An 18,112-nucleotide genomic window follows, 5' to 3' on the forward strand; every position below is an offset into this window, starting at 1 on the left:
TATTATAACGGAATGCCTTTGCAGGCATTCTGTTATGCATTCCATCATATAATGGTCTGTGGTATGGTCTGCTTTTACCACCAAACGAAGCGTGAACTAATTTCAAAATATGAAATTCGCTCATCTCTAATCATCAGCTCGGAAAACCCTTTTAAATCAGTAAGTCGTATTTTTCGTCAGATGGTTCTGTAGACGAAAAAATAGTTATGGCCCTCAGGATATGGTGACACAAAATCAAAGGAAAAGGTGTCTAAAAGACTGTCCCCAGAGCACTCGGAAGCACTTATTGAATACTACATGTTATAATACATTACTAATACTATGATTTGAATGTAATATACAAGCTAAAAGGATAATGAAAACTGAACCAAGGACTGGTCACCCCTAAATCCAGATAAAGAAGCAGCATCCGTGTGATGTGATCGTGGCTTCATGGTTTTCTGCGTCTCTTACAGGAAGGAGGAAGATATTAGAATTGCAAAAGCAGAACAGGAAAAGTTTATTGTGGATCAGAAACCACGTTGTCTGTCTGACTTTTCTCAAGAGGTAAGATTTTTTTATTTTATTTTTTTACAGGGATTTCACAAATATGCCTTGCAGTAGACAATGTGATAAAAAAAAATAACCTTTCTCGTTCAATTCATTGGGGAACACAGCAGCATGGGTATATGCCCAGCTACCACTAGGAGGCGACACTAGATATCAAAAAGGTTGGCTCCGCCCGGGGGGGGGGGGGCCTATACCCTCTCCACAGCTGCTTTTCATTTTATTTTTTATATATCTTGCCTGCTGCAGGATAGGGCTCCATCGTGGATTACCACTTTAGTTGCACCCCCTGCAGGCACGTACTTGAAGTACCTAGGCCGGTCACCCAGTCCCCCATTACTGCATTCGCAGTGGCATGCCGGCAATCTCACGTAAGTGTTGAGTTTGCCGAAGGGGTGACCCTGCGGGGCCTGAAGACGTTGGACGGTAAGTATTCTCCCCTGCATACCTGCCCCAAGAGGTCCCCCGGGTTACTACCCCCTTTCTGGCCAAGGGATGGGATTCATTTTATTTGTGGGGCCTGGTTAGGTCCCTCCTTTCCCCTTCTTCTTCTTCCCTCTCTTGGGTATTCTTCACCTCCCTGGCCAGACCCATGCCTCTCCCGGCCTTTCCCTCTACTTTAGTCCCGGCTTCTGCCGGGACTAGGCCGCATTTTCCCCTGGCCCCTGGTGCTCCTTTTGCCCTGTTTTTACCCTCCCTGAGCATCGCTCCTCCTCAGGAGCCCCCGTCTCCCGTTTTTTTCATTCCGGAGGTCCCCAGGTCTCTCGTGGTTCCGGTCTGCCAGCGGTGCACTTTTTCCAGCCACCTCATTAATTGAGGCCCCGGCTTCTTTCTCACCTAGGCCACGTCTTTTCCCGCCCCCTGCTTCCCAGGCTTTTTTCTTGGCCCCTCCCCGCTCCTCTTGGCTTATGGGAGGGGTTCTTTTCCCCTCGTATCCCAGCCAAGCGCGGGATTTAACCCTGTGGGCGGAGGTTTCCACTTTACCTCTTTTTCAAGAAAAAAGAGCCTCCATCTTGCCAGCAAACATCCTTGCACCTCTTCGGGTACACGGCACCTTGGGATCGGTAGGACAGCCTCCTGGCTGGCTGTTTTTCTTTTTTCAGGCTCCCTATCAGCCCCCATATCCTCCTTCAGTGGGGACTCTCATTCCCAGCCCCCGCTCCTGGTCGCAATGTATTTTACATGCGCCCGTTGCGATAAAAAGTTGCCCTAGGGTCAGCCTTCCCTGTTTGTGCGCAGTACCTTGCTCCCAGGCCCTTTATTTCTCCCTGAGCACCCCTTCTGTGTCAGGTCCCTCCTGAATGGACTCTTCCCTGTCCCAAGCCACTAGGGAACCTTGTCCGACTCTCCCAATCCATGGTGAAGTCACTGGACCACTTGCCTGCCCAAATTGCGGCCGCCTCTGCCCCTCCCAGGGACTCCTCCGTGGACGGGGCACACTCACATTCAGAAACCAGGTCCCGCAAACGACCTCGGGTTGTCACAACTATGTCCCGCTCCTCCTCTGGTCACCCCCAGGACAGGTCTGAGGACGGTGACGTATTCTCCCCTGCTGCATGTTACGCCTCCTCGGGGGACACCTCTGCACCTACTCGGAACAGAGCATCAGGCGGTCTTCCACCATACAGAATCACTTTGGGTGGTCATTACAAATGTTCACTGAGGAACCTCTCCTCTCCAGGGTTGGTATCCGCTTTAGTGGATTTTCAGATGGCACTTTCCTGGCTGCACAGGATATTATCCACACAGGTAAGTCAGCTTGCCGCCTCTCCAGTACGTGGCGCTTTACCTGTCACCATGTTTAGCACGCCAGCACACCTAGGTGGTGTCCCAGGTACGTACGCCTTCCCCTTCACAGGGGGGTACTCGTACCACTGCCAAATGCTGTATCCGGCAGACTTTCCTCGTTCCGAGGTATCTCCTTTTCAGCTGGAGTAATTTCTCTATTCCAGGGGCTATACTCAACACACTCTCCTTGTCTCCTTGGTTTACCATATTATATCATCTCCAGAGGCTGTAGCCATTACACCAGTTTGGTTCTAGTGTACACAACAGGCGCAGTATACATGCCATGTTCAGTCGCTGTAGCCATGGCACCTGTCTGGCTCTAGTGTGCACCATGCAGCCACCTTGCTTCCTTCTTCAGTGGAGTACCTGTACCATCTCCAGATGCTGTAGCCATTACATCTGTCTGGTTTTTAGTTTGCACTACACAACGTATTACTCCCTTATTAGGTAGAGTACCTGTACCATCTCCAGATGTTGTAGCTTTGTCTCCACTCTCATTATAGTGTGCACCATGCAATCAGATTACTTCCATTCAGGCGGAGTATTTATAGTATCTCCAAGTGCTGTGCCCTATTGGTACAATCTGTGGCCCATACTGCTCCTGCATTACTGGGTGTATTTTTCTGGCTCTAATGTGCGCTTGGCAATCATGGGGCCCCTCTTCATGCTGATTGATGGTACCATCCCAGAATCTGTATTCTTCACCCTTTTCTGGTTCTAGTATGCATCTGGCACCTCATTACCATCATGCTCGGCGGTGTACTTGTACTATCTCAAGGCAGTATATCTGACAGGCCACCATGGTTGGAGTAGGAGCAGGCAACCCTCGGTTCTCCCCCCTTTTTGGTGTGTTGCAATTCTTAGATTCGGTATATGGCTGGCCTCTTCAGAGCTGACACCCGGTGCAGTACCTCCACGTCTTCTCATTTCCACCTGTACTAGGCATGATTTTTACTTTATTGCTTTTCGCACACCATACAACCACACTCCCCTCGTGTGCGCAGGTTGTTGGCTGTCATGCTAGATTTTCAACCCTATAATGTACTACTGTATTCCGCACAGTCGCGTTACCCCATTTTATAATGGAGTATTCACGTTCTTTTTACTGCTTTTCTGTGTTATTTTCAGAGTTACGTGGTCCATTCCTGACAGAGTTCCTGGATCCCCACTGAATGCTCTATCCTGCAGGGATATGAAGCATTGTGAGCACCAGCTGCTACTGCAGTTTTCGGGTCATCGCTGGACATCCTCGCTGATATGGCTGTAACAGGACTAGTGAGCGCCACACACCTACTTGGTGGGTGGGATTTTCCGCTGCTCTCCCTGGTATCTTATATGGTCCCGTAGTTCTTCCATGGTCCGGGCGTTCTTGTACGCCCTTAGATTCGCGGATCAGTAGTGCTACATGACAGTAGTGCCGTCCCCTTGGGCCTTACCGTTTTCTGCACCGGTCAGTTTCTTCCCCCTTCCCTGGGGGTTTCATTGTGCTTTGCTGGTAGCTGGTTTCTACATGTCAGTGTTGTCTCTCCCGGGCTTCCTCTGGCGAATTCTGCATCCTCTTCTGACATATGGATGTCTGGCCTTTCTTTTTCAAAATCCAGGCTGCTGTACTTTCCCATTCCGGAGCAGTGTTATACAGTATGCTAGCCACTACACTTGGGATGGTTGGTTAACCATGGCCGATGTTGTTTTTCCCTATGATGGATACATTTCATTTTTCCCTTGATAATCTGGCTATTATTGTCCTCATGTGGTCCAGTCCTGTGGACCCTACTTGAGCCTCTGTCTGTGTAATCCTGCCTGGAGTCCCTGCCCCAATGATTCTTTGTCCATCTAGCTGGCTGGTTACCTCTGGGGAATCTACTCGTGGCATCTCTGACTGCACATGCTCTGTATGACAGCTGCTTCTTTGGTTCTTTTCCCTCCTGGGTCCCCATAGACTCTTCCTGTCTCCCCAGGTCAAGTACCTGGTGTCTGGGAGTTTAATGCTACGGTTTGCAATTTGGATTGTATTTCTCACTTTCGGGATGGAGCTTCCCTTTTTTTTTTTTTCAGAACTGTTCCTCCTTAGACTGTTTAGAGTCCTCTTCCTTCTACTCCAGTATTTCTCAGACGTGTCTCTTCTTGTATTACCAAGGCTTGCGACTGTTTACCTTTTCCCTGAGACTTAATGTGGCCAGGGATATCTCCGGTCTTACATTTCACAGCGATATTTTGTTAGTTTTTCTGAGGCTCAATCCTAGCCTCATTTTTTTTTTTTTAAGGGAAGCAGGTCTTTACGTTCCCTTCTCCTGGCAATTACCTAGGACCCCTCCTCCCCCAGGGGTTGGCTGCTTTCTCTAGCAGGATGGGGTTTCCACCTTCTCATAGGGTGTTTCTCTTTGCCAACATGCCTTTGCTGCGGAAGGAGGCTCTACCCTTGGTTCCTCTCTACCGTGGCCTTTACAGGAGGTTGGCCACAGACAGGCCATGTTTTTGGTCTGCAACAAGTTAGATTTTTTCCTTGCTGGGTCCTCTTTCTGGTCGGGTTCCTTTGCTTCCAGGCCTTATAGAAGCGCCTTCCTTTTGCCGAGGGGTGGTCCACAGGGTCTTTTACCTTGTTTCCAGGAAGTTTTTCTCCTTGGTTAAGGACTGCTCTGTCCTTTGTTTTAAGGCCTTTTTCCTCCTGCCAGGTACCCTCATAGTCTAATTTTCTTGTTGGGTCTGTCCTCTTATGGATTCTCCTCCTGGAGCATCCTTCCATTTGCAGAGTGCTAGTTCGTTACCAACAGACGTCGCTGTGCTACTCTCCTGTTTGTTCAGGAGGAGCCTCGGTTCGTCCAGATCCTTCCTCGCGCTCTTTAGTCTGCACTTGTTCAACTCTTGGTTCTTGTGCAGGACATCTGTCTTGCTCACTATCCCACCTCGGGAGGGACTGGGTGTTTCCCCTTGTTCCTTCTTGGGCTCTTTTCCCAGGCACTTGTCCTTGGAATCCTGACGGTCTCCTATATTTTTTTACTTTGGAACCATTTCATGCTATGGCCTCTCGTGGTCCGGTTGAGTCACAGGGTACTCCAGCACATGTGCGTCCAATTTTTTGCATGAGATTTCCTTCCCACCCTTGGGGACTGCTTTGGGACATCCCATGGTGCTGTGTTCCCCAATGACATTAACGAGAAAATTGGATTTTTGTACTTACCGTAAAATCCCTTTCTCGTTCAATTCATTGGGGGACACAGATCCCACCCTCTGTCACCGGGCTGCTGTTCTTGTTTCCTTTCCCGGTCCAGGACATGTTAGTTCTTCGCTTTTGTTTCTCTCTGCTACTGCTATTGGTACAAACTGATTAGCCTAGTGGCTGTGGAGAGGGTATAGCCCCCCCAACCTTTTTGATATCTAGTGTCGCCACCTAGTGGTAGCTGGGCATATACCCGTGGTGCTGTGTCCCCCAATGCATTGAATGAGAGAGGGATTTTACGGTAAGTACAAAAATCCAATTATCCGCTTGTTCAGTCCCCTGCGGCTCCAGGGCAGCTATTTTGGTATTCCCCACTATCGTGCACTAATGATTTCACGTGACCATTGCATTCCTGGTCTGAGTGGCTCCGTTTGCATTTACGACATGTGACCATAGAGGGCAGCGATTGGCTGCAGTAGTCACATGTTTATTTTTCAAGTCTTGGAATTAGCCCCTTTTTGTGTTTGTTAGCCTGTCACAAAAAGGCAGCAGTGTTTAAGCATTTATTTATTTATTTCTGAACTTTGCGGTGTCTAGGAAAACTTACGGGCTCATAATTTGAGGCTGCGCAAGAAGATAACATCTCGTATACGACCATCGCGCCGTAATGTGGAAGAGTTTCTTGAGCTGTCTTGCGAAGAAGATAACGGTACCAGGTCTTCTGCGGAGGAAGAGAATGCAAGTGACCAAGTATGTAATAGATGTATTTTTATAGTCTGGGTAGATCAGACTCCTTACAAAATCATTTATGGGGTTTCAAAACGCTACTGCAGGCGCCATATACGATGGCCAGCAGCATTAAGAGGCTGTTCCCATTAAATGTATGATTTCTTCTCTTTGCAGCTAGAAAATCAAACTGATAATTCAGTGGAGTCTTCTTCAGAAGATGAAGATGACTGGAGAAACACAAGGTAAAATTATGAACCTTATAATGAAGGTTATACCGTGTACCAAGGCCTCATTCACTACTCATGAGATCTAGACTGTCACTAGGCTCTTTTTAAGAAACCTATTTGAGGCTACACAGACTTTTTGTAGCAGGATTTAACTATTGAGCTGCCGCAAATTGTTGAAGTGCACAGCGCTTTCCCCAAAAAAGTGTGAGGGGGTTACTGAGAGGGGGCAAGCTCATAGCTGGTATAGATTTGACTTTCTGGCTCATCGAGGGCCAGAGATGCACATAATTAGGCACATCTTATACCAGTGCAAACTTCATCATGACTGACCTATGAATCCATTGAGTTTCATGCAACTAAGTGCACTTTTGTTGACAGCAGCTGTCACTTAATTGGTAAAAAAAGAAAAGCCTAACTACAAATGTTCCCATCTGCATCAGAGGCTCTGTTAGGAGCATCCATTGCAGATTCTGTTCAAAATGCCGAGAAAAATAGCACAGCACTATTTTGTCAGGTGAAATGGCAAACGTTAACCCAACTGACAGAACGATTGTTAACGAGAGCCAGCGAGTGCCTTTAGTTTCCATTGTTGTCGTTTTTCTGCTCCTATAACAGAGCAGAACAATAGAAATAAAGGGCAGCGATGTGAACAGAACTGAACATGTATGAAGAATGTGTATAAAGTTGCATCTTCTTTTCTGCTCCCCGTAGTGACTTCTCCAGCGAGTACTCTGATTGGACCACAGATGCTGGAATTAATCTTCAACCACCGAGCTGTAATTCCACCCGGCGTAAAGTTAAGAAGCTGGCAAGCAGTTCTGAGGAGGAGACTTCGGCAGGAGAGAAATCCACAGAAAGAAAGCCAACCCCCAAAAGGGAGAGGCGTAAAAAAAACACTACGGGAAATGAGGTATGTTGTAACATCAGACGTAAGGCATTTGATTGTGATTTGTATCCATTCTATGTGTACGTTACACTCTGTATGATCTGTACATAGACAGCAAGATTGCCTGAAAGGGTTCCTCTAAACAGAGAAATCTCTAACGACTGGCGTCCCTCTAATTGGATCACGGACACAACCCCTCGGAGGTCCCCTTTTGTTCCACAGATGGGAGATGAGGTGAGTTCTGTTTTATTGATCAGCGTCTCAAGTTATTTTAGCAACGGTCAGCAACCTTCGGCACTCCAGCTGCTGTGAAACTACAACTCCCAGCATGCACACTTGCTTGGCTGTTTTTTATTTTATTTTAAGTCCCATAGAAGTGAAAGGAGTAGTTTCAGAACAGCTAGAGCGCTGGAGGTTGCTGAATCCCTGCTTTATATAGTCAACTGAAAATGCTGTGTCTGCGATTGGTGTGGGTCTGACATCTGCAAATCTCGTAAAGGACAGTGGTCCTGTTCCTGAGTGAGCACACTCGACTTCTGCTGAGTCTTCCATTCCCTTTGATAGGAAATTATGACAAAGGCTCACATACCCATGTTCTCTTAATTAGAGGTCAGACCCCTCCAAAGAAATGTGTGTTGATGTGCCATAAGGGTATAGTGTGAAATCCCCTTTAAATCTGACTTGGTTCTTTTTGATTCATCTCACAATTTCTCTGTTTATAGGTCATCTACTTTCGACAAGGCTATGAAGCATACATTAATGCTGTCCAAAGAGCCAACCTCAGTATGGCTAATTCATTAAAGGAGCCATGGAGAAAATGTGGGCTCAGGGTAATGCCTCTTCTCTACTCATCTACTAGGGGTCTATTGATGTTTTGTTTGGCAAGTTCTACTGAGCGGGTCCCAGCACTTACACTATGGGGAATTTATTATGACCTTGAATATTTAAAGTCAGTTTTGCTGGATTTTTTTTTTGTAATGTGTATGGGCAGTAATAATGCACATTTTTGTAATATTCTTTAGTTGCTGAAATTGTACATTTCTCCCCGTCTTCTATTTAATGACTTGTGTGTATGTGTGTGTGTGTGTGTGTGTGTGTGTATATATAGTGTATATATATATATATATATATATATATATATATATATATATATATATATATATACTATATACCGTATATACTCGAGTATAAGACAAGTTTTTGGCACATATTTTTGTGCTCAAAAAGCCTCCTCGTCTTATACTCGAGTCTCGATTTGGCCGACCCGAAAATGCCACTGCAGCGAGCGGCCCGGCCGGCGCGTGACTGACGTCACTTAGTAACGCTCCTGCTTCCTGAAGTGGGAGGAGCGTTACTAAGTGATGTCAGTCACGCGCCGGCCAGCCAGCCAGCTCCCGCTCGCTGTAGTGCATTCATCGTGACAGTGAGTACAGCCGGACCTGTTATCAATAGGAGAGTGTTTTTGTTTTACACAGGAGTAACACTTTACACGCAAAGGCAGTTATGTGCGCAGTTTAGGACACGAGGGGACACATAGGGCCATGAGGGGGACCAGCATAAGATGCTATATGTCTTATGCTGCCTCCCCCTCATGGCCCTATGTGTCATAGCACATATCCCCTATAACAGCGTCCTCCACAGATCCACCCCATAACAGCGTCCTCCACAGATCCACCCCATAACAGCGTCCTCCACAGATCCACCCCATAACAGCGTCCTCCACAGATCCACCCCATAACAGCGTCCTCCACAGGTCCACCCCATAACAGCGTCCTCCACAGATCCACCCCATAACAGCGTCCTCCACAGATCCACCCCATAACAGCGTCCTCCACAGATCCACCCCATAACAGTGCCATCCACAGGTCCCCATAAGTGTCCTCCACAGATCCCCCATAACACTGTCCTCCACAGATCCACCCCATAACAGTGCCATCCACAGGTCCCCATAAGTGTCCTCCACAGATCCCCCACATAACACTGTCTTCCACAGATCCCCCACATAACACTGTCCTCCACAGATCCCCCACATAACACTGTCCTCCACAGATCCCCCACATAACACTGTCCTCCACAGATCCCCCACATAACACTGTCCTCCACAGATCCCCCACATAACACTGTCCTCCACAGATCCCCCACATAACAGCGTCCTCCACAGATCCCCCACATAACAGCGTCCTCCACAGATCCCCCACATATGCTGCATTTCCCACCCTAGTCTTTTATACTCGAGTCAATAATTTTTCCCATTTTTTGGGGGTAAAATTAGGGGCCTCGGCTTATACTCGGGTCGGCTTATACTCGAGTATATACGGTGTATATATATATATAAGTCCAAAAAACGGGCAGCACTCCAGGCTTGTAATGAAAAATGTTAAACTTTATTCCCCCATGTGACAAGGCAATGTTTCGGGCTCACATTAAGTCGAAACATTGCCTTGTCAAATGGGGGAATAAAGTTTAAAAAATTTTATTACAAGCCTTGAGTGCTGCCCGTTTTTTGGACTCTACACATTATAATGTATAAAAAATATAAAGGGGCTCACATCGGGACGTAATGGATGCTGAGGGTTCACCACCTTACTGGGTCACCCAGTCCCAGTAAAGGATAATATATATATATATATATATATATATCTATATCTATATATCTATATCTCTTATCCAGCTTGAGGCTAGGCATCACAGTTTCATCATAATGTCTGCATCAATACGTAGTAGCGTACACCATTGCACATAATATGGTGAGTACGTTCCAGCAAGTCGAGTGTTTTCACTGACTCTGTATTCTCTATCCACCACTCCTCCTTCTCTGGGAAGGTGGTTATTCTGGCACTCTGGTTTAGCTACTACAGCGTGTTCTCCTCCACTGGTGCGGCTTTTATGCAAGCACTGGCTATTACTGGGGGAGTGGTATTTGCGTTACCACTCCATACTAGGGTTCTTACTGCACAGCTCCTTCGTCAGGTGGTGGATTCTTCTAGCACTGCATTCGGTGGTCTCTGCGGGTGGCCCCTCCTCTGCTGGGGTATAGGGCTAGCAATACAGTGTGACTCTCCTTGCCTGGCTTCCTCCTCAGGCGGAGTTTTTGCACAGCCACTATATCCTTGGCTACTTCTGTATAGCGCCATTCTCAGATGGGGAATGGGCTTAGGCCTAGCCTATTCCTCTCCTTCTGTCTTTTTGCTCCTCTGGCTTATGGTTCATAGCCATCAAGCAAGCCTTGGTAGCTTCTGCGTTACTACCTTTCCCTCAACTGCATTGCACGGGGTATTTGTTTGGTGGCCGTCCATTTCCAGACATGCTCCGGTCCCGACTGGTGAACTGTGGCGCCCACCACATCCCTCCTTCTACAGGGAATCCTCCCACTACACGAAAAATTTCCCTCCTTCTCTCCGACGCCCTGATATCCCCTTGGCAGGAGTTCTCCCTACTTACGTGTTTCCCCTCTTCCCACTCCTACCGGGGTTCTACAGAAGATCTAGATGGAGGGCATACCGACGATCCTAGTCTCCCTGGATTGGCCCCGTTGCGCGTGGTACGCCGACATCGTTCTCCTTCTAGGAGACGTCTCTTGGTCACTGCCACTCAGAGACTACCTTCTTTCTCAGGGTCCGGTCTTCCATCAGCATTTAAAGTCTCTTTGTTTGACGGCGTGGCTATTGAAACCGCCATTCTGACGCGGAGAGGGTTTTCGGCGGACGTCATCCGCACTATGATTCAGGCCAGGAAGCCTGCATCGCCCAGGATCCATTGTAGGACCTGGAGGTCCTTCATGGGCTTCTGTGAAAGCCGAGGCATTCCCCTATTCGGTTTTTCTCTCCCCACGGTCCTGTCCTTTCTACAATCAGGGTTGGACCTTGGGTTAGCTCTTAGTTCCTTGAAGGGTCAGGTGTCGGCACTTTCTGTCCTGGGGGACACAGCTTTTCCAGCGTCCCCTGGCCCCCCTTGGCCATAAAAACCTTCCTTCAGGTAGTAGCCCATACGGTTTTTCCATACCGTCCTCCTCTACCGCCTTGGGATCTGAATATAGTCTTCTCAGCGCTCCAGACTTCTCCCTTGAGCCCTTGCAGGAGATCTCCCTCCTGACTCCTGTCCTGGAAGGTAGTTTTTTCTTGTGGCTATCACATCCATCTGACGGGTGTCCGAGTTGGCGGCGCTCTCTTGCAGAGAAACCCTTCCTGGTTCTTAACAAGGATAAGGCGGTTCTCCGGCCCATTCCTTCTTTTCTCCCGTAGGTGGTGTCTGACTTCCATATCAACGAGAAATTGTCCTTCCCTCACTGTCCCTCTCCTTCACACCCTAAAGGAAAGGAGTTATGCCATTTGGATGTTGTCAGGGCTCTGAAGATTATTAGCAGCCTCCAGTTCCTTCCGCCGTACGGACTCCCTTTTTGTCATTCTGGAGCTCGCAAGGGATTGGCGGCCTCTAATGTGGCAATCGCACGTTGGATTCGGGCTGCAATTGCGGAGGCATACTGCTCCCGGGGCAGGGTCCCGCCCTTAGGTGTCACGGCTCACTTCATCAGAGTGTTGGGCGCATCTTGGGCTCGGAGGACTCGCGCTTTGTCTGCACAGTTGTGTAAGGCTACTTTGTCCTCCTTACGCACATTCACAAATTCTACCAGGTGCATACTGGCTGACGCTGCCTTGGGCCGTATGGTCTTGCAGGTGGCAGTTTCTTAGATGCCTGCAGGGACGCTTGCTTCCATGGGTCTGTGGTTAACTTGCCTTTCCTACTACTTGTGCACAAACTGAAGCTCTCTCTCCAGGCTGGAGGGGATATAGCTGCCAGGGGAGGGGCTAACGGCTTTTACTAGTGTCAACGCCTCCTAGAGGACATAGCTATACCCACGGTCTCTGTGTCCCCCAATGAAGAGCGAGAAAGAGATTTTACTGCTAAGTTTTACAAAAATCTCCTTTTTTCGTTGTGTAAGCCCATATGCTGAGAGCGAAGTGTAACAAGTTGACAGGAGAGAGATAAATTACAGCGAGCAGTGATTGCTCACTATTAAGAAGGCAGAGAGACAGGGAACAGCTGTTCTACACTATACGTAACTCTGTCTCTATATAGTGTAGAACAGCTGTGTCTCTGCCTTCTCAATAGTGAGCGTTTGCTGTAATCCGTCTCTGTCAGCTTGTGACACATCGCTTCCAGGATATGGGCTTACTCAGGTAACAATGTAGAGATCGCAGCCAGTTGGGGGGAAAAAAATGATATATATTTTATAGCCAGTTTTACGGCTACCGTATATAGGAGAAGAGGCAGTGAGGGCAGCAGCAGTCAGCCTGGAGGCATCTTCACAGTTCAGTAAATAGAAGCCGGGGAGCGCTGGACAAAATGGGCCCCTTCAGAGCGTTTTTTTTTTTTCCTATTAGAAATGTACAATTTCAGTAATTAAAGGGGTTCTTCAGGCTCTCCTTTATTGATGACCTATACTCAGAATGGGTCATCAATATCAGATCGGCGGGGGTCTGACACCCAGCACCCTTGCCAATCAACTGTATGAGGAGACGTGCAGTCTCCCGTCTCTCTTCCTGCTCTGCTGCTGCTTTGCAATAGACATACAGCGGAAAAGAGACGGGAGACTGCACGTCTCCTCATACAGTTGATTGGCAGGGGTGCTGGGTGTCAGACCCCCGCCGATCTGATGTTGATGACCCATTCTGAGTATAGGTCATCAATGTAGGAGAGCCCGGAGAACCCCTTTAAAGTATACTACAAAAATGCTCATCATCTCTGCCCCCTACACATTTATAAAAAACAAAAACAAATGGCAGTTACACTTTAAACCTAACACTTTAGTCTAGAAAAACTTGTCCAGTTTTCCTACTCCTCGTACTGGAGTAAGGTTGCGAGATTTTATAAGGGTTTCGGTGATAAATCTGGAGTGAAGCTCATTAACATAGCTAACCATGCCCACTCCACCCATATTTCAGAACTGGAATAAGTGGTGTAAAAATGCAAAAAGTTGCATAATTTTTTGGAAAGTGAGCCCAAAAAGCCTAATTTTACGACCTTTTTAAGCCAGAATTCTGGAGTGAAGGCATGATAATTCAGGGCCACTGAATATATCCTTGGGCCCCCCATGTACCCAACCTATGCCAAAAGTCTTTTTGGAGCATGCTGGCTTGCTGTTAGTCAGTGTACACTTTTTTTTTTTTATATACTGTGCATAGATGGACACTTTTTCCTATATTCGAGACCTCGTGGAATACTTTATATTTTTCACTGGGGGTCTTTGACCAAAGTGTGTTGCTGTAAGACAGTATAGCGGCATATGTAGGAGGCTTCCTTCGAAGTGTACATCCTTAGTTTGGGGTGGCAGTGTTGTAGAGTAGACCCAGGCTCTGTAAGAAAACTTCTGCATTTAGAGGATGCTTCACCCCCACATCTTGGAGAGATTAACGTATTATGTTTTTGACTAGGACCAGGAATTGGTGAAAATTGTTGGGATCCGATATGAAATTGGACCTCCCACTTTGTGCTGTCTTAAACTTGCCTTGATAGACCATGTTAGTGGAAAGATCACGGAACAATCCTTCTCTCTCAAGTATGTTCTTCTTTGTTTCCATGTGTCTATAATATTATCTGACTGCTATCTGCAAACACAAAGAATGTCAAAATGCATTTAAAGGGGGCTGTAGATTATCTATGGGTCTCCCAGGTTGTTGTAATGTCAGAGGTAAACCAGTATGAGGCTCTGGTAAGACAAGGGTTAAACAGTTTCCAGGAAAGACTAGAAACGTCTTGCTGCTCTTGCACGATAGATTAAGGCTGGATTCAGACGAGCGAGTGTCGCACTCCGGACTGAACTTCCAGCACTGCCGGGGTCGCATAGCATTATATTGATTGATTGATGTTATGGAAGCTTTATAGTTCTGGAATGTATTGGATAATACTGACAGCATTGTCATTGCTATACAATACATTCCAGAACTCTGAAGGTTACATAGCATCATAAATCAATATAATGCTTTGCGACCCCGGCAGCGCTGGAAGTTCCAGGACGGGTGCTGCGCTACGAGTCCGGTGCGTGACACTCGTCTGAAAAGGGCCTAAGGGGTTATTCCCATCTACTAAAATAATGGCATGCTGCTAGGATGTCCTATGAAAATTCTGTCACTTTATAAGACTGGAACACCCCTTTTTAACTTCCCATTTACTATACTACTATGGTCTTTATAGAAATGTTTAGCTCAGGTGGAGTTTAAAACAGCAGTGGTCAAAATCAGTCCCACAAGTGACTTGAAGTAAGCTTCCCCCAGAAATAGCAGAAAACACACTAGCCTGTACACTGCACTTTCCTTGCCGTAAATAATTGTAGAAACTCTGCTAGTGTGAACAAAGTCTTCAGCTTATAGAATAATATTCCAAGGGTAAGTTACAGTTTTAAAAATGTCGTAATGGTAATATACCTGAAGGTAATAACGAGCACGGTTTTGGCTTTATGTTTTAGACTGTGTGTTTTTATTTTTAGATATCATGACATGCCGGATGTGATAGACTTCCTTGTCTTGAGGCAGTTCTATGATTATGCACGTCGCACAGATTGGCAGGCGGGTAAGTTAAGGTATTGCTGCTATGTTTCAGTGAAGAGTAGTCTGCACATAAGGTCATGCCTCCATTAAAACTTTAGTGGGGACTCCTGTGTTGTGGAAAATATGGGACAATGCCCCACTTCGTCTCACAAATACACATCAGATAAAGCTTTCTTAAAGGGAGTCTGTCATCAACCTGACCGGTTTTAAACCAGGGTGGATAAAAATCTATGATTTAAAAAAATAAAACTGATTTTTTAAATTTAAATCTGATATTTATTTATTTTTTATATAAAATACTTTTTGAGGAAAATATATTACCATCCAAAGGTTATTCCATCATGAAATAAAGATTTTTTTTTAATTATGTAGAATAAGGCTGCGTAGGTTTAATTTTTTGGGTAAATAAATTCCATTAATCTATTCACAATGGGAGGGAAGAAATGCAAATGAGCCCCTAACAAGCTTTGCCTATAATGTGTCGGGTATATAAAGCAAATGCTTTATATAAATATATTTAAAAAAAATATCGGGTCAAAAGAAAAATGATGCAAACTATATTGACCCGTGAGATGGACATAAACATCTCAAAAAGAGTTCAATCGAGAACCTGATTTTGTGCAATCAGTAAAACAGGGTGCAAACGTCTATGCAAAAATATAAATGGTTTATTATACAATAGTTTAAAATACAATCAAAAATTATTCAACATAAATTTCAATAATATACAATGATATGCAGTACCCAAAATTCACCACTATATGATGCCAACAAAACACTACTCAACCAACACAAGAATATGATGCAATACAGCTATAACTTTGTGAGAGATATACAATCAATGGATTATGCGGAAAACTCAATCAAGAAGATGACAGATACGAGCCCTTGCTCCGCCCAAAAATGATGACCAATCTTCAGATAATGGTAGTATTGCAACAAAACTTATAAATTATTGGCTTGATATCAAACTAGGGAATACAAAGATTCCCAACAAAGAGTTTCTCCAATATTATCCCCTTTTTTCAGTTATGCATCGTAACTGAAATCAGAGAAAATTCTGATGTAGCAACTAATGTTACACGTCCGCAAATGAGCGGGTATCTGGCTAAGTATCAAGTCAATTAATTTAGATCAATACTACAAAAAAACAAAAATATACATTACCCAAGGGTCAAGTGATGTGCAGAGTCTTGGGGCAGCCAGCTCTCAAGAGTTTTTCCCGATAATCCAAATGATTCCCCAGAGATCTATAATCCAAATGTTTTTTTCTTTTTTTTTCTTTTTCTCCCTCTTTTTTTTTTTTTTTTTTTCTGTTTTCTTAACCCAAAACTTATCAGATGAACACGCCCTCCGAATTTGGAACTTTCCAATCATTGTTGGATGGGTGTGTGCATTGATAAGGAGCATGACGTCATAATACTACCCAGAATGCAATTTTGCTACTGATGTAGTAATAACTGCTCATATCTAGGTGGCACTGTTGTATAAGCAATAAGCATCATACCATTAAGGGTTAACTCATACATGCCTGATATTTTCAATACTTCACACCTCTGACATCTGGAGGCCTTGTCTCAGGGCCAAGGGACAAACTTTGATACTTGTATATATACTTTGAGAAACATCTAGACAATTCTCACACTGTGGAATTCATGTTCAGATAGGAAAAACAATGAAGCCTCAGAATCCGCAGTTGCGGTGTATCTTCTAACTTTCTAAATGTATAATATATTGTTACAATAACACTAGCTTTTGAACGGCACAGAAATCTTCTCATGGACTTACTTTGGCCTACATGAAAAGCCATACAAAACAGTGAATATAAATCAACATTGCTCTTAAAGGCAATGAATACCCATTATAACTAAAATAGGTAGATATAACTGTTTACACTTATGAAAAAGCACAACAAATGCCACCAGATGTAAGGCAGCTATCCTATAAGTCAATATTCAGCTCTTAAAATAAGCCTTGAGGAATGACTTGGATATTAAATAAGCCAGCACCTCATCTGCAGACAGCTGTTTTGGGGCGATTGCCCCTTCATCAGTGCAGAGCAGAGAGTATTGGCTTAACTTGGTAGGAGGCCTGTGTCCGAAACAGCTGTCTGCAGATGAGGTGCTGGCTTATTTAATATCCAAGTCATGTCTCAAGGCTTATTTTTAGAGCTGAACATTGACTTATAGGATAGCTGCCTTACATCTGGTGGCATTAGAGGCAGAGCTTGCTAAGAGCTCATTTGCATTTCTTCCCTCCCAGAATTCCAGAGGAGCATGTATGGCCTAAGTCGCCTCACGCTGATTTAAGGTGCTCTCTCCCTAAGGAGAGTTAGTTTCCCTCTCTGTCCATTCACAATGTCATGCTCTTCCAGAGGTTTTTGTAAGATTATTGGGCAGTTTCTTTGCCTACAAGATATTATCAGAGATGCTTGGTTTACTTTTGCAGTTCTCAAAACTGAATTTCTCGTACTTTTTTCCATTGGGGGACACAGACCATGGGTATAGCTTAGAGGTATCAGTAGGAGGGACACTATGCCAATACAAAAAGAGCTCCTCCTCCTCCTCGGGCTATACCACCCGACTCCACCAGGAGTCTTTGCTTAGTGTCTGGTGAAGGAGGTTGACACTTTTTCATTCGTCTCCCTTTTGTTATTTTTCTTCCAGCTGGGGACGCAGGTCGGCATTGCGCCTTCCTGGTCCCCCATGGAGTGCCCGCCGCCGTCTGTTGGACGTTGCCAGGCTGCCTCCATTATCCCCCCAAGAAGGCAAGTGGATCCGGGCTCGACCTGTTAGCTCTGGCATCCCACCAGCTCCTGGGTCACCTGCTGCCACCCTCCACCAGAGCACTGCTCTCCTGAGCAAGGAGTCAGATGTCTAAAGAGGTGCATCCCTGCTAGTCCTGGAGTCGAGGGAGAACATCTGCAGGAGCAGATAAGTATGAAGCTGCACCTCTGTGTCCCCCCACCCCCCTCCCTTCCTCCCTACCTCTCTGCTCTGAGACCTATGGGCCTCCTGGGTGAATGGGGATCTAGGTGGCATTGTTGTTCTGTCTGGTGCGCAAGGGTCATGGAGGCACTTAACTGGGCAGGCGTCTCTGGACACTCCTGCTCCTTCTCTGGCGGCATATCATGTCTCCGAGTGGTGCTGTTTTATCTCACAAGCAGCGCACTTCCCCCTCCGGTCTCCGGTCTCTCGCTTTATTTCCCTTCTTTAACAGAGACCGGAGCGCGCGC

General features: G+C 45.9%; 1 protein-coding gene across 1 annotated transcript in view; it reads left to right on the forward strand.

The window, feature by feature from the left end:
* The window catches only part of LOC122931851 (bromodomain and WD repeat-containing protein 1-like), an 84,107-nt gene that overhangs the window by 39,857 nt on the left and 26,138 nt on the right, over nucleotides 1-18,112 (forward strand). Inside the window, 8 exon segments of the mRNA XM_044285902.1 lie at nucleotides 456-546; nucleotides 6,089-6,241; nucleotides 6,395-6,462; nucleotides 7,159-7,357; nucleotides 7,445-7,567; nucleotides 8,056-8,163; nucleotides 13,765-13,889; nucleotides 14,817-14,899. Coding sequence (XP_044141837.1) covers nucleotides 456-546; nucleotides 6,089-6,241; nucleotides 6,395-6,462; nucleotides 7,159-7,357; nucleotides 7,445-7,567; nucleotides 8,056-8,163; nucleotides 13,765-13,889; nucleotides 14,817-14,899 — 950 coding nt within the window.

Source organism: Bufo gargarizans, chromosome 3, assembly GCF_014858855.1.
Source record: "Bufo gargarizans isolate SCDJY-AF-19 chromosome 3, ASM1485885v1, whole genome shotgun sequence".
NCBI classification, from domain to species: domain Eukaryota; kingdom Metazoa; phylum Chordata; class Amphibia; order Anura; family Bufonidae; genus Bufo; species Bufo gargarizans.